Here is a 14,548-nt window from a genome sequence, read left to right on the forward strand (position 1 = left end):
GTACTGCTTTCAGTTCGCTTGTTCAAAGTTCAAGTCTTGTTAGCAGTAGAATGTGCCTTATACAAAAGTGAGTAATTGCTCGTTTTAGTTTTAACAAAATTTCAGATACAGCAATTAAAATCATTTTAGATAACATAGAAACATATAAATGACGGAAATTGTAAATTTCTTATATTTGAAGAACAAAATGTATATATTCTTGCTAAGAATAATGGCTGATGTATGAACAAACAAATACAATAAGAAAAGCATTGAGTACAGTTGTAGTCCTACTCCTAAAATAGTTCATTTTACATGTCCAGTGCTGTTTATGTTTTGTTCTATAATTATACTACACTGGAAGATATGATTCTGCCAGTACAAAATTTCAGGCATTTACTAATACAAAGGATAAGGCTTAATAGTTTTCTTATTTTCGTAAACAAACAGCAAAAACGTTGATAGTTAAAACATAACAGTTGCTTTAATCACCCGCTCAATGCGCAATGTTATATTATAGTTGGAGGGCCATTACCGAAAAGTTTATCCCATGAAGGTGGTAACTTCCAAACAGAAGCCGATTCATTTTTAGATATTATATCATTAGGTATTATTTGCAGCCATTGATTTAATTTATTGGCCAAATAGCAAGCTTCAGGTCGATTATCTCCTTCCCAACAGAAATACGTCAGAAGAGCTGTAGGAATTCCTTCTTTTACACACAAGAAGTAGAATTTCTTAGCGAAGCCACAGGCGGGAAGATTGTATGTTTTCACCTTTGATTTGTCAGGTATCTCAGATGCAGATGGTTCTCCTCCAGCATACGATGGACAGTTACAGCCTTCTAACAACTTCCAGTTTAGTGAACTGAATTTTTCTCCATCGGAAGCTTGAAGATCTTCTGAGGCGAGATATCTAAATGGCTCTTCTTCAACTGGAAACTCAATTCTGTTAGATCTATTTACACCGGCCAAACTAACAATTTGCTTTACTTTCATTTTCTTTGCCCAATTTAAGATCTGACTTAGAAAGGTATCAATGTACTGTCGCACTACAGGTGCTCGTAATTGCACAAAGAATATGTGCAAGCTTTCAACATAGAATAGTTCAGCAGAAGTCGTGAGTTCCTGGTCATCTTCCTGATCATTCAGCTTGTCTCCCACAACGGCAGGAATTGCGGGATGCCACATATAAGCAATTTTCATAGGTTTTAGAGTTTCCAGTATCAACTCCATAGCTAACTGAGCAACATTTCCAATGCCCACAGATGGTATGACTAGTGTACACCCGTCATCATTAACACTTTGAATCATTTTGAACATTCCAATACCTTGTTTCTCAGGTAATTTCACATCCATTTTTCAGGCTTCCACTAATCTTAACTTCGGTGTCACTCCTAGTAGTACTGAAATAAATTTCAAAACAAAGACTAAAGTGAACAAAAAATTTCAATTTATCTCAATTGATATTTTCACCATTGTTAGTTTTAAATAGTCCTTCGCTTCACAGGCTGCAGTATTCTTCTTCTTCTTCTTTCTTAGCTTCAATCGAGGTTTCATATCATCAGGTGCAGAGCTCCGTCCCAGTCACCTATATCATTCAGTTTTGTTATAGATAGTTTAATATATATATATATATATATATATATATATATATATATATATATATATATATATATATATATATATAGGGTCTGTATGATAAGTAATGAGACTCGCCGCGCCGCGGCGCGCGTGTCGCTGGAGCGGGTTTGTCGGTGATGGAGGATGTAGGGGGGGGTCCGAGCAAAGCAACGCACCGCGCGTCAGTTGGCTCCGAGCCTTAGTGGAGCGCGGACAAGCCTTGGACAAAGCCCTTGTGAACATTCTTGTCACGGCGGAAAATCAACAAACATGGAGGGTTCCATCGAACAGCGTTATGCGATCAAATTTTGCGTTCGCCTGGGGAAAACGGCTACTCAGACGCTTTCTCTCATCACGGAGGCCTACAAAGAGGAAGCCCTATCCAAAGCCCAGGTGTTTCGTTGGCACAGTGCGTTCCGGAACGGCCGGGAAAGCGTTGAGGATCTGGAGAGGGCTGGACGCCCGACAACAGTGACTACGGACGAAACTGTGGCAAAAGTGAGGGATCTCCTGAACTCAGACCGTCGATTATCGTTGAGATTGATTGCTGATGAACTCGATATGAACCACACAACAGTGCACAAGATTGTGACGGAACAATTGGGAATGAGAAAAATCTGTGCGAAACTGGTGCCGCGAGTGTTGACTGACGAACAAAAGCAACGACGTGTTGATTGTTGTCAGGAACTGTTGAACCTCATGAACAGTGACCCTAACTTTGAAGATGACGTCATAACAGGTGACGAGTCGTGGGTGTTCCAGTACGACCCTGAAACGAAACGTCAAAGCGCGGAGTGGCACACTCCTGCGTCCCCGCGCCCCAAGAAGGCCAGAATGTCGAAGTCAAAGGTGAAAACAATGTTGATTGTTTTTTTTGACAATGTGGGGGTGGTCCACAAGGAGTTTGTACCCCAAGGACAAGCCGTCAACGCCGCCTTCTACAAACAAGTCCTTGAGAGACTGCACAGGAGCGTCAAGCGGAAAAGACCGGCGATCGCTAGCCGGTGGAAGTTGCATCACGACAATGCCCCTGCCCACACCGCCTTCTTAGTGACCTCCTTTTTGACCCGGATTGGGGTGGAAGTCCTTCCACAACCACCCTACAGCCCAGATGTGAGCCCGGCCGACTTCTTCCTCTTCCCGAAGCTGAAGCCACGCTTGAAAGGAACCCGTTTTGCAGACGTCACAGCCATCCAAGCAGCCGTGACCACATTTCTAAAGGACATGCCGGCTGCTGACTTCCAGGGGGCGTTTGCAGCGTGGAAACATCGATTGCAGAAGTGCATCGACGCAAGAGGAGAGTACTTCGAAAGCTTTTAAGTCCCTGTACAGATCAGATCAATAAAACAATGTTTCCAGACCTGGTCTCATTACTTATCATACAAACCCTGTATATATATATATATATATATATATATATATATATATATATATATATATATATATATATAAAAGAAACATCAAAATGGTGAATGATGGTGAAAGATGGCGGGTTAGTTTCGGTCCTCAAATGCAAACTGTTTTCTTCCTCAAAGTGATATTCGATTGGCATGAAAAATCGATTTTTTAAAATTGCCATTATCAAGTTGTTATATTTACTTTAACAGATAGATTCCTGTTATACCTTCAAGTGAAGCTTGATCGTTTGGACAAGAGGTTGGATAAGACTATTTTACATAAAGTAGGAAATCTGTCTGCTTTATCACTGCCATGGTGTTGAACTGGACAACATAAAAGATAAAATAAACTTGAGGAATTTAGCAAATGTATTATGAATTTCATAGTGCACTATGATTCATTCTCCTTATTATATACTTCATGTATATTTTTCATCCAGATTGAGAATATATATATGAAAATTTTCCGTTTTATTCTGGAATATTCTCAATGCGTACACCGATTTTATTGTGATATATTTCATATAGATTATATAGCAGTGAGCTTTGTTTTCAAAGACGGTTGTAAATCAGAAATCATTTTTGGCTAAATTTCTGTCAGGAAGCGGATTATTATTAAAAAAAAAAAAAAAAAAGTGAAATTACAATGACAATGATAATGACCAAGTTAAATGGAGTTACATTTTCAATGTCCATCAGTGTACACAATCATCTAACATTAGCGATACCATAACACAACCATCAGCCTATTGTCAATATTTTTCAAGGATACATACAAAATGCATGCGTCATTATACATATATATGCAGCAAAGGACTTTTTAAAACTTATTTGCCTTAAAAATAACCAAGAACCCAAAATGGAGCGTGTTTATTTATCTATATGCATGCACAGGGAAAACAAAACATATGCAATATTCTTTTCTCCTTGTTTTTTTCTTTCCTTTTCTTTCTTTTTTTCATATATGCTCATATTTTTGTTTCTTCTTTCTTTCTTTCTTTCTTTCTTTCTTCCCCTCTCCACCTTCTCTTACAGTCTTATTTAGTTTTTCGCCTGCAGGTTTTGAGCAGACCTCTTCGTTATGGATTCAGAAATGCGAAACTTTTCTTCAAGTAACTTACAACGGAGAATAAAGTTAGTCTGAAAAAGAAAAGATAGTTGTTAAAAGATGCTCTTTTCTAAAGAGATTATTTACGTTATACTTTACATTTCTTATACTCACACATTTTCTGTTATCAATGATTTTTTTTTTTTTTTTTTGGTACATTATAAAGTAAATACAAGAGCATAGTGGCGGCGACAACAGTCCCTCAAATCATGTTGTGTAGCCTTTTTACTAAAAATAATACAAAATTAATCATTTTGCTTTTGCTTGTTTTTCATAAGTGAAAGGAGATAATGAAATGCAACTTACCACAATTATAGATAATGCTATTCTACAACAGAAAATATGAACCTGAAGAATTTTCAGTGTTGCCATCCATAGAAATTACAGTGTTGCCTGAATAACAATTCCCCCAAAATTTAAGTTTAAGTCAGCGACTAGAGGAATGAACTCAACTGCATTTGATTACGAATCTTGTGAACTACTTTTTAAATAATACTTGTATTTAGTTTGTAATAAAATAGTTTTAATATATATTTATTAAAATTAAATAATAATGTTAATTAATTTTATGAGTACACATTAAATATTTCCAACGGATGCTTGACCCTCGGAGCCAAGGCTATATACCCATGTAGTTGGCACCTATGTTGTATGGAATTATTGATGTTCAATCAATATTGCATTTCTCTTGGGAGTTTTGGAAGAACACCACTAATGTGTTTTGAAATGAAATGAAATATGTAGTTTAACGTCCCACGATTATACACCGACTCTAGACGGTGATAAGAAATAAATGAAATGGTGGAATGAAGAAAGTAGGAGGATACGGGACAGGGACGGATCCAGGGGGGCGATCGGGGCGATCGCCCCCTCCAGAAGAAGAAACTTTCTTATTTTATATATATAAATAAAACCCATATCAAAGTTTGGAGCTCTTAAAAGTAGCAGTATGACAACCCACCGCCCCCTCAGAAGTCGGCCCTGGATCCGCCCCTGATACGGGAAAACCCCGAGAAAACTCACATACACTGTTTGTTCAAGAAAGCTCACGTTGTTCACTTGAAATTTAATCTGTCCTCTTTGACTTATAAACCATGATGTGAGATTTTAACCCTTCTGTATAACATCAACACTGGCGTGGGGTATTGTAAACAACACAAGAAAAATGCGTTTATTAATTTGATATATGAAAAATAATCTTATTGTTTATTGTATTTTACTGGTAAAGTGAAATATTATTACCTACATTAATTTAGTTTTCAAGTAACTTCTACAAATTTTTAATGCTTAAATCATTCATTGGAAGAAATAGTATTTTGTTATACTGTCATTATACATAAAACTTTTTTATTGTTATTATTATTCATACAATCTTGCAACATTCCTAACTGAACGTATGGATGGAAAACCAGTCTAGAAGCACTCAAATTTGATTATTTTTTGATAGTCCTGCATTTTCTTAAGAAATACCTTTTTATTTTTGTATGTAATACACAGATTGAGTAAAAAACTTTTATTATTATTATTATTATTATTATTATTATTATTATTATTATTATTATTATTATTATTATTATTATTATTATTATTATTATTTGGTGTCTTTAAACAATGTTTAATAGAATGTTAATAGTGTTCCACTCAATCGAAAATAAGAAAACCGCGATGGATCAGTGATAGAGCGTTCACCTCTGGTGCACAGGTTCCCTGGTTTGATCCCAGCTTGCGGCAAGTGGACTTGTGGTGGACAAACACTGTGTGCATGGGTTTTCTCGGTGTTCTCCCGTTTCCTCCCTCTTTATTCACTCCAATATTGCCTACATTTCTCATCATCACCGTCTCCTTTGACCTAGCCGGCATAATCGTGGGACGTAAAGCTAAAAGAGTTTATTTTTCAATTGAAAATAAAAGAAGCTGGTTTCTTTATTATTATTATTATTATTATTATTATTATTATTATTATTATTATTATTATTATTATTATTATTATTATTGTTCTGTATCTGTGTTCTGGCCATTATAATAATGATCATTCACTGTAATCATAACATGAACAAGGCTAAGTATTAGTTACTGATAATTAAATAAAAACTAATAATCGTAATATAATTCTTCTTAGATTAGACACTTAGATACGACATAAATGGGAAGGTACTAAAGGTACCAAACAGGGGCGTCATTTCAGACTTCGCTTAGGGGAGGGCAAGAGTACCAACGACATAAGACTTTCACGTTTTGTACTCATATATAAATAGACAATTGATTAAAGTATATGTATTCCTCAAACTCTTGGGGGGCGGGCAATTTCCCCCTCCTGCCCTCTCTAAATGACGCCCCTGGTACCAAATTAAACTTAATCAGTCCGAAGAATTGTGTTTCACGACATGATTTTCATAACATACCCCACCAGCACTAAAGGGTTAAGTTAAAAAATGTAATTTCATTGCACTGTACAACATTAAGAAAGAAAAAAAAGTATTGCATTCATCAACAAATTTTCTTTTTGATATTAATATCAGTATTTACAAGTATCATAGTTGAGAATAGACAAAAGACTATCTGTAATGGATAACGATTCTGTGCAAAGGAAAAAAAGAAACTGAACGCATAATAAAAAGCATACGATTGTTTTGATCTCAACTTAGATGATTATGTCATCACGCGCAATATAGTGTGAACTATGCAACATCGTCCAATTTTATGACACAAAAAAAAATCACTTTCTCTATTCTTCGCTGCCAACCAATAAGTAGATTTTATGTATCTCTCAGATTTCTTTATACACTTTTTTCCCTTTTGTGACAGTCAAAATTAAGTTGTCTTCCACTGACAAGTGGCACTTTTACGACAAGTTATCGTCACTGAACGCTTAATAAACTATGAATAATGATAGAGTTTGGAATAACGAATACAAAGGAGAGAAAAAATGCAGGATGATAAATAAAGGTATGTAAACAACATTGGGCATCAGCGTGTGAGATTTTATTACCTAACGATCTCTCCCTTCTTCCATACACACGCAAATATTACATAGCAGGTAGCAGAATATACGTGAAATTAATACAGATTGGAAAGCTTCAAGACAGCTCTTCAGAACATTAAAAATATAGATTCTTAAGAATTCGCTTTCTCATCTGCAATTCTTTTTATTATTATTATTATTATTATTATTATCAATTTATAGTGTGTTTATGTTTTGAAATAAATATTCCAAACATTTATTCTTCTTATTGTTCTGCGTATGTCTTCCTTTTTTTTTTTTTTTTTTTTACGAGCACACTTATCATTTTAAAAGTTTGTTCAGAATTTTACTTTCCATTGGTAGCCCTCTATATTTATTACTAACTGAAATGCCCAATAATCGCATGGGAAGAATAGATTTATAGAAGATATTGACACTCCCCTTTGCACCCTCAAGGATACGTAATTAAATCAAAATAAAATTAATTTTAAAAAGGCATGCAACGATAACATTTATCTATATTTAGTTATAGGGCAATAAGGACATTAGTCCGTACCTTATGATAACAAACCTTGTGGACAGACTTGTTTAAACTTGTTTTATTTATACTGTTACAGATATAATAAGTGAAGAAGCCATAGTTAATTGTGATGTATTTTTAATTTCTGTGAAATGAATGATACGTATTAAGGAAATACAAAGTTTAAAAAATAACAAACATAGTTTAATTTATTGAAATAACTATCATGATAAGTTTTGATGATTATTAAAGTAATTTTAATCGAATTGGGACCGCAATATTTAATTATATGTATGTGTTAACAGACAAAAGGGGCTACAGTCCAGTGTGAAATATGTTCAAAAATTCATTTCAAATTTTGTAACCGTTATTTTTTGCGACAAAAATTTAGATCCCTCTCCCCCCCCGTTTGGATATATATTTCAATCAAAGTGTACTGATAGAAACCTAGGTCGTCCCAAATGATAACTATTTCAAAAAAAGAAATAATAATAATAATAATAATAATAATAATAATAATAATAATAATAATAATAATAATAATAATAATAATAAACAGTACAATGATTTCCTTACTTTGCCATTTTTATGAGTACAAAAGAGGAAATTAAAAATATTACATAACAAAAATATTACTTCGCTTGGAAGAGGAATTTTCGAAAATCTTCAAACACGTTTTCATCTATTTTTAACCTCTTCAGGACCAACGTGTAAACACACTGAAATATCGAATTTGATTTTTCCACAATCGCCATACTTTCTTTCTCTCCTGTCGACCCTCGAAAGTAAAAAAACGAAAACCTGGCTAATATATAATTTATTTCTTGCAATAATAATAATAATAATAATAATAATAATAATAATAATAATAATAATAATAATAATAATAATAATAATAATAATAATATAGCCCGGAAGACGCCAAAAGCTTTAAGTTTACAATAGAAAGAAAAGACAAGAAAAATATCAAACATTTGTCCCTACTATTTGTATTTTGTTATTACATTGAGAAATTTAACAAATAATTGATATTTTAAAATACCAAGATGATTTTTCAAATACCAAAAATATTTTTTTTTTTTTGTTCCACAAAATTTGCAGGTTACAACAATAACTACTTCTGTTGATTTCTTTAAAAGTAAAATAACTTAACGATTATATACAAGATTTTTTCCCTATCTTGGTTTGTACATAACTATCCTGTTATAATTTTGGATAAATATTTTTTTTAAAAAAATATGATAAATACCGCCAACTAAAGAAATATCACTTGAAATAGGTGCAGTTCTAGTCGCCTCAAGTCATTTCTTGCACTAACTTCACACATTTAATCTCAAATTTAGATTTCAAGCCTCTTCTCAGAGTTCGGACAACACCAAACCTACAAATCATCGCTGCGCTTCGAAGAACCGCTATGTGTTAAAACCACAACTTTTCATGAGAAGCAAAAAACATTCCGAACTATTAAAATTTTGCCAGATACACGGAAACACTTGAAAAATGTAATAAATTTGTTTCTGCGTATATTATGCAGTGGACATTGTTGTAGCTTGATTCAACAGTATTATATTACTATTTTTGTAGCACCTTTTGTGCCTTTATAAGCACATAGAGGATTTGTATACATTAATCAATGCGCACGTGGTGAGAACTGGAAGCCTTTAATTTTAATCTATAATTTTTCATTGTTGTGGCAAAACAATTGAATATTAACTTATGACATTATAAGGGACTCTGCCTGACAGCTTTCTGGTTTATTTGCACGACATAACTCATTTTCGACAAAAAAATGTCACATAGCGGTTCTTCGAGGCGCAGCGACGAAATGGATTATTACATTATTTTGTGAAAATCAAAATATCTGGTGTTGAGCGTGGTTTTACGCTCAAACTCACCTATATTTCGAGTTAAATTTAACTCACGTTAACATTTTCCAAAAGGAGTTTAGCTCGTGTTAAAACTCACGAAAACGAGCGCGTTGACGCGGGCTAACTCAAATGAGCGTGGAGCTGCGGTGGCTTAGTTGTAGAGCGTTCACCTCCGGTGCTTGGGGTCCCTGGTTCGATCCCAGCTAGCGCCATGTAAGCTTTGTGCAGTGCTTTGTGCTTTGCTTTGTGCAGTGCTTTGTGCAGAAAACACCGTGTTCGTAAGTTTTCTCGGGATTCTCTCGTTTCCTCCCTCTTTCTTCATTCCACGATTTCATTCCTTTCTCACCATCGCCGTCTCCTTTAGCCTAGCTGGTATAAACATGAAACGTAAAACTCAAAAGATTTCATTTCATTTTGTATGTATCTTATTCGGTACACTTTATTTTAATCTAACAACGATGACAGTGTATCTTTTAAGAGGCCCTATCACGGCAAAATTAAAATACCGCTAATTTTACAGTAATTATGTGATATCTTCAAATAGATAAAAGAAATGTAGAACAAAAGCGCCCTAGAAAATATCATTTTACATGAGATACCGTTATCACGACTCACTTACCTGCTTTCGATTTCCAACCGTTTTGAAAATCGTCATTTATTTTCGCGTTTCTAAATGGTTTGAAACGGGAAGCTACTAGGTGACTCGTAATAACGGTACCTCATGCAAAATAATATTGTCTAGAGCGTACTTGTTTCACATTTCGATTATCTTTTATTTATTTTAAGATATTTGCGGTATTTTAATTTCGCAGTGATATGGCCTCTTAACAATAGTTAGCCAAGCAATTTGTTGCAGTGACCTGTCTTCTTTATGCGTATGGAAAAACTATTTACTCGTATTCGCAAAAACATCTCTTCAAGACAAAACAATACCAGAGTTAACATTCCTGTCTCACTACAACTTCAAAGCCAAGACCAGCAGACGTCCGGATTTTGGGTAAAACCCGCCAAATCGTAAATGTCTCTTCTTCACCCAGCAACATCCGACAAACATATCTCAAACAATTCAAGAGGGTTGTTGACGAGGGGGTTGTTTGTATGGTGTTGTGTGAACGGGGTTCCTTTTGCGTCCTTGTCAACAGAGCTAAAGTGACTGTAGAGGGCTTTTGGTTGAGCGGGAAAATGGGTAGAACGGCGAACAAACTTCTTGAAGAGCCATTCTTCTTCAGCAGAAAGTGCAGACATGACACACACAAGTTGACCTTTTGGCAAAAGTCTTGTGTTTCTGCTTGGTGAGAAGAAATACACTCAAAAGAGGTAGAGAGAGAGCGAGAGAGAGATGTTCATGGAAAATATACCCAAAAAACGAGGCAGTTCTCTGACGGAGTGAAACAAGCCATTTTCTGGAATCTGGCGACAAAGGTCTGCGAAGGGAGAACCCGTAATGTGACACTTGACGTCACTTCCGACGGCTATATGTTATATTTTCTCACAGCCAGTTACGCCCTCCGATCTGAACTCCTCCTACAGAAGTTGGAACTAACTGGTCAATGTTTCCATCCATAATTTTCAACACTTGTGTCATTTTGGGGAAAAGACTGGTGGAAAATAACGTAACGCACCATTGTCTCTCTTTTCTTCACATGATGCCCTAACCAAAATACAAATGACAACTAAATTGTGGTTTTCCAAGACTCATTTCTCTGGATTTAATTTTGGAGGCACATACATTGGCGCCAGTACTAATTAAAGGTTCTGGAACCACTGAGTGATTTAGGGAGTTTATGAACTAAATGGAATTGGTTTTCCGGTTTCCCAGATTTGAATTTTTTTTTTTCTTTCTCGGCTTTTATTTAATGTGCATCAGTCCCAGCATGAGGTTACATTCGTAACTCTTTTTTCTTTTTCGTTTTCTTTTCCAAAATGAAATATGCTGGTAATGATTGTTTTTAACATTATTTTGTGACACAAGACATAGCAGGGAAGTAGGAAATCCCTTCTTATAAAGTGCAATACCAATAATCTGCTGTCGTTTCCTTTTTTTTTAACTATAAGAAATCTTTTTCAAAACTCATTCTTCTTCTTCTTCTTCTTCTTCTTCTTATTATTATTATTATTATTATTATTATTATTATTATTATTATTATTATTATTATTATTATTATTACTACTACTACTACTACTACTATTAGTGTCTAGTGGGTAGTGTGTGCACTTCATTGCACGGGGTCTTGGGTTCAATTTCCGGTGGACAACTTTCCTCCTGTTTCGTAATGGTTTAATTTTAAAATATTTTCTCCAGTAATCTGATGATTTGGAATAACAACCAAAACCTAATATTACAGACGTGGACAAATTATTAGCATTTTTTTGAAATTCATGCAAATTTGTTGACTAATTGTATTTCGTAAATTTTGTTGAAAAGAGTTAGTCATTTGTGAGAAACCACAGAATAGTGTTACCACTGAGCGACATTTATAAGTTGTTTACGAATTTTTACATGGCAGATGCGACATGATTACACGTGGTTTCCAGTCGAGGAATGTTTGAATGGAGGAAAACCTCAAGGGGCAAGTAAATTCGTCTTTGGAGATAAAATCACTGATAATATTCAGTTTAAAACCTTTCTTGATAGGAAAAGGATTTGCTGGAGCAATTACTGGTTCATTTACGAGTGTCTTGTGTGCATGTAGGGAGGTTCAAGTGTGATTTTGTGTGTTTGCTTGGAGAGGATTCTTTAAATTGTTATGAACTATGGTTTTGGAGCAATGGGTACGAGGTAAGATGTGTCGCCAAAGAAACGAGCGATAATTCGGACTCCGTTGAACTTGAAAAGCATGCCCATGTTCGAGATTAGCTGAAACGTAGGGGCCAGTGCATCATGTTACAAGATCTGCACAAAACTTACGTCGTGAGAATGCATTGTCACCAAAACGTAAAGGTGTTTTCGGCCGAAAATCATCCCTAACAGCCTATGCAGACAGACTGCTGGTAAGGGAATCTAGAAAAAAATGCCTAGTAACTTCTACACAACTACAGGGAATGCTTGTAAATGCTGGTGTCCATGTTTCATCGAGTACTGTTCGTCGCCGATTGTTTAAGGGCGGGCTGAAAGTTAGGTGTTCCAGAAAGAAGCAACAACTGACTTCGGCAATGGTGAAGAAACGATATCAGTGGGCCAGAGATCACCAGGATTTGACTATAGATGATTAAGAAAAGATGTTTTATTTCCCATTTGAGTGTAATAATACATCATTTATTATTTAAGTGTAATTTGATAGATTGCAAATATACGAGTTGCCAGTATTTTTGGTCACTGAACGAATTTTGATGTGATTCATGTGGACTTCAGTAATTTTAAAGTCATTAAAACAAGGTCATTTATCCAAAAGTTGTATTCAGTGGTGAGACCATAATTTCTGTAGAAGACGAGAACTCCCAGTATGTGTGAGGAGAACCGAAAGTGAAGTCTTTAAGACAGATTTTGTAAGACAAAGTGTGAAATCTCCAACCCGAGTGATGGTATGGAGCTGCACTTGTGTGAAAGGAACGGGACATCTCTATGAATAGAAGAGAACATGAACGCAGGGCAGTATCAAAAACTTACCATAGAACATATTTTGCCACATTTGCGTGAATGGTTTTCATCTGGGGACCTGATGTTTATGCATGATGGTGCGTCGTGCCACAAGGCTAAGGATATTTCCAAGTCTTTGAACACGAAAGGCATCCTAGTCCTTCCATGACCTGGGAACAGTCCAGATATGGACGATACAGTATCCAACTTCAGAAACCAGCTAATAGAAATGGTGAATAATGTATGGCAGGGTAAGTCAGAAAATAAAGAACTTTTGTTGTGCGTCAACAAATCAGATGCCAAAACGAATCCAGGCACAATGTCAAGTCAAGGGTTTCCTACAAAGTACTGGAATACTATAACAGTACGTAGAATGTAGTGGGATACAAACTTATTCAGATATTAAAACGCTTACAGGCGTATTATTATTTTAATTTGTGATTTTCTTCAATTTTTACGTGAAAATTCTAAAATTGCTAATAATTTGTCCACGTCTGTACTTAAAACATAACATTCTTAAAAAAAAAAAACTTTTGAACCATTTGAAGTTTGTTTACAAGTGTCTGTATTAAACTATTCCAGACTATTGATGCATATTCTTATTTTGATCTTACCAACAATTTGAATGGAAGCAGGGGCGAACCCACGGGGAGTCTACCGGGTCCGAAGCCCCCTCCGGAAACTTATTAACTCAACATACTTTGTACTTTCTCAATAAAACTATATTTTTTTAACTGGAAAATGATTGATGTAGCATGAAAATTTGATCTTACACTTCATCTGTACTCTTTCTCTTATAAAAATACAGTATTATAGTTCTATCATTTTTTTTTTCTGAAAATATAGATGGAAGTATTTTACAATTACTTATCGTCTCTTCGGGTGCAGAATAATACCCGTTTAATACATATAGAAAATGAAATCTTTAAGCTTTACGTCCTACGGTTATGCCGGTTAGGCTAAAGGAGACGGTGATGATGAGTGAAATGGTGGAATGAAGAAAGTGGGAGGAAACGGGAGAATCTCGAGGAAACCCACGAGCACGGTGTTTGTCCACCACAAAGTCCACACGGCGTGAGCTGGAATCGAACCAGGGACCGCAAGCACTGGAGGTGAACGCTCTACCACTGAGCCACCGCGTCCCCTTTAAAACATATAGTGTCTACGTAGTGGCTTGTAGTATTTGGATCCCCCAACAAAAATTTCTGAGTACGCTGCTGTATGAAAGTATATCCGTTGACAAAAAGCAGGCCATTGATTAAATAGATAGCCTATTATTTTTTATTCACTTCGTTACATAGACTATGTTTTGTGTATGATCATTAAAATGAAAAAGCAGCTATCAAACATTTCACCAAGACCTCTTATTGTATCAAAATATTGCCGTGTATTTCATATTGACTAACGTAATACTGACATTTGTTACTATATATCATCCACATAATAATAATAATAATAATAATAATAATAATAATAATAATAATAATAATAATAATAATAATAATAATAATAATA

The 14,548-nt window shown here is 35.1% G+C and overlaps 1 protein-coding gene across 1 annotated transcript; it reads right to left on the reverse strand.

Annotated features, from left to right (window-relative positions):
* Positions 1 to 424: 424 nt before the first annotated feature.
* On the reverse strand, positions 425 to 1,502 carry LOC145664223 (proteasome assembly chaperone 2-like). The gene has a single exon (XM_081730687.1). The coding sequence runs from the start codon at positions 1,335 to 1,337 to the stop codon at positions 489 to 491; it is 849 nt and encodes a 282-aa protein (XP_081586813.1). The 5' UTR covers positions 1,338 to 1,502; the 3' UTR covers positions 425 to 488.
* Positions 1,503 to 14,548: the final 13,046 nt, after the last annotated feature.

The sequence above is a fragment of the Thermobia domestica genome, chromosome 1, assembly GCF_964235325.1.
Source record: "Thermobia domestica chromosome 1, izTheDome1.hap1.1, whole genome shotgun sequence".
NCBI classification, from domain to species: Eukaryota; Metazoa; Arthropoda; class Insecta; order Zygentoma; family Lepismatidae; genus Thermobia; species Thermobia domestica.

Excerpts from the sequence above, each read along its gene's own strand:
- LOC145664223 (XM_081730687.1), bottom strand. The coding sequence starts at position 1,337 with ATGGATGTGAAATTACCTGAGAAACAAGGTATTGGAATGTTCAAAATG.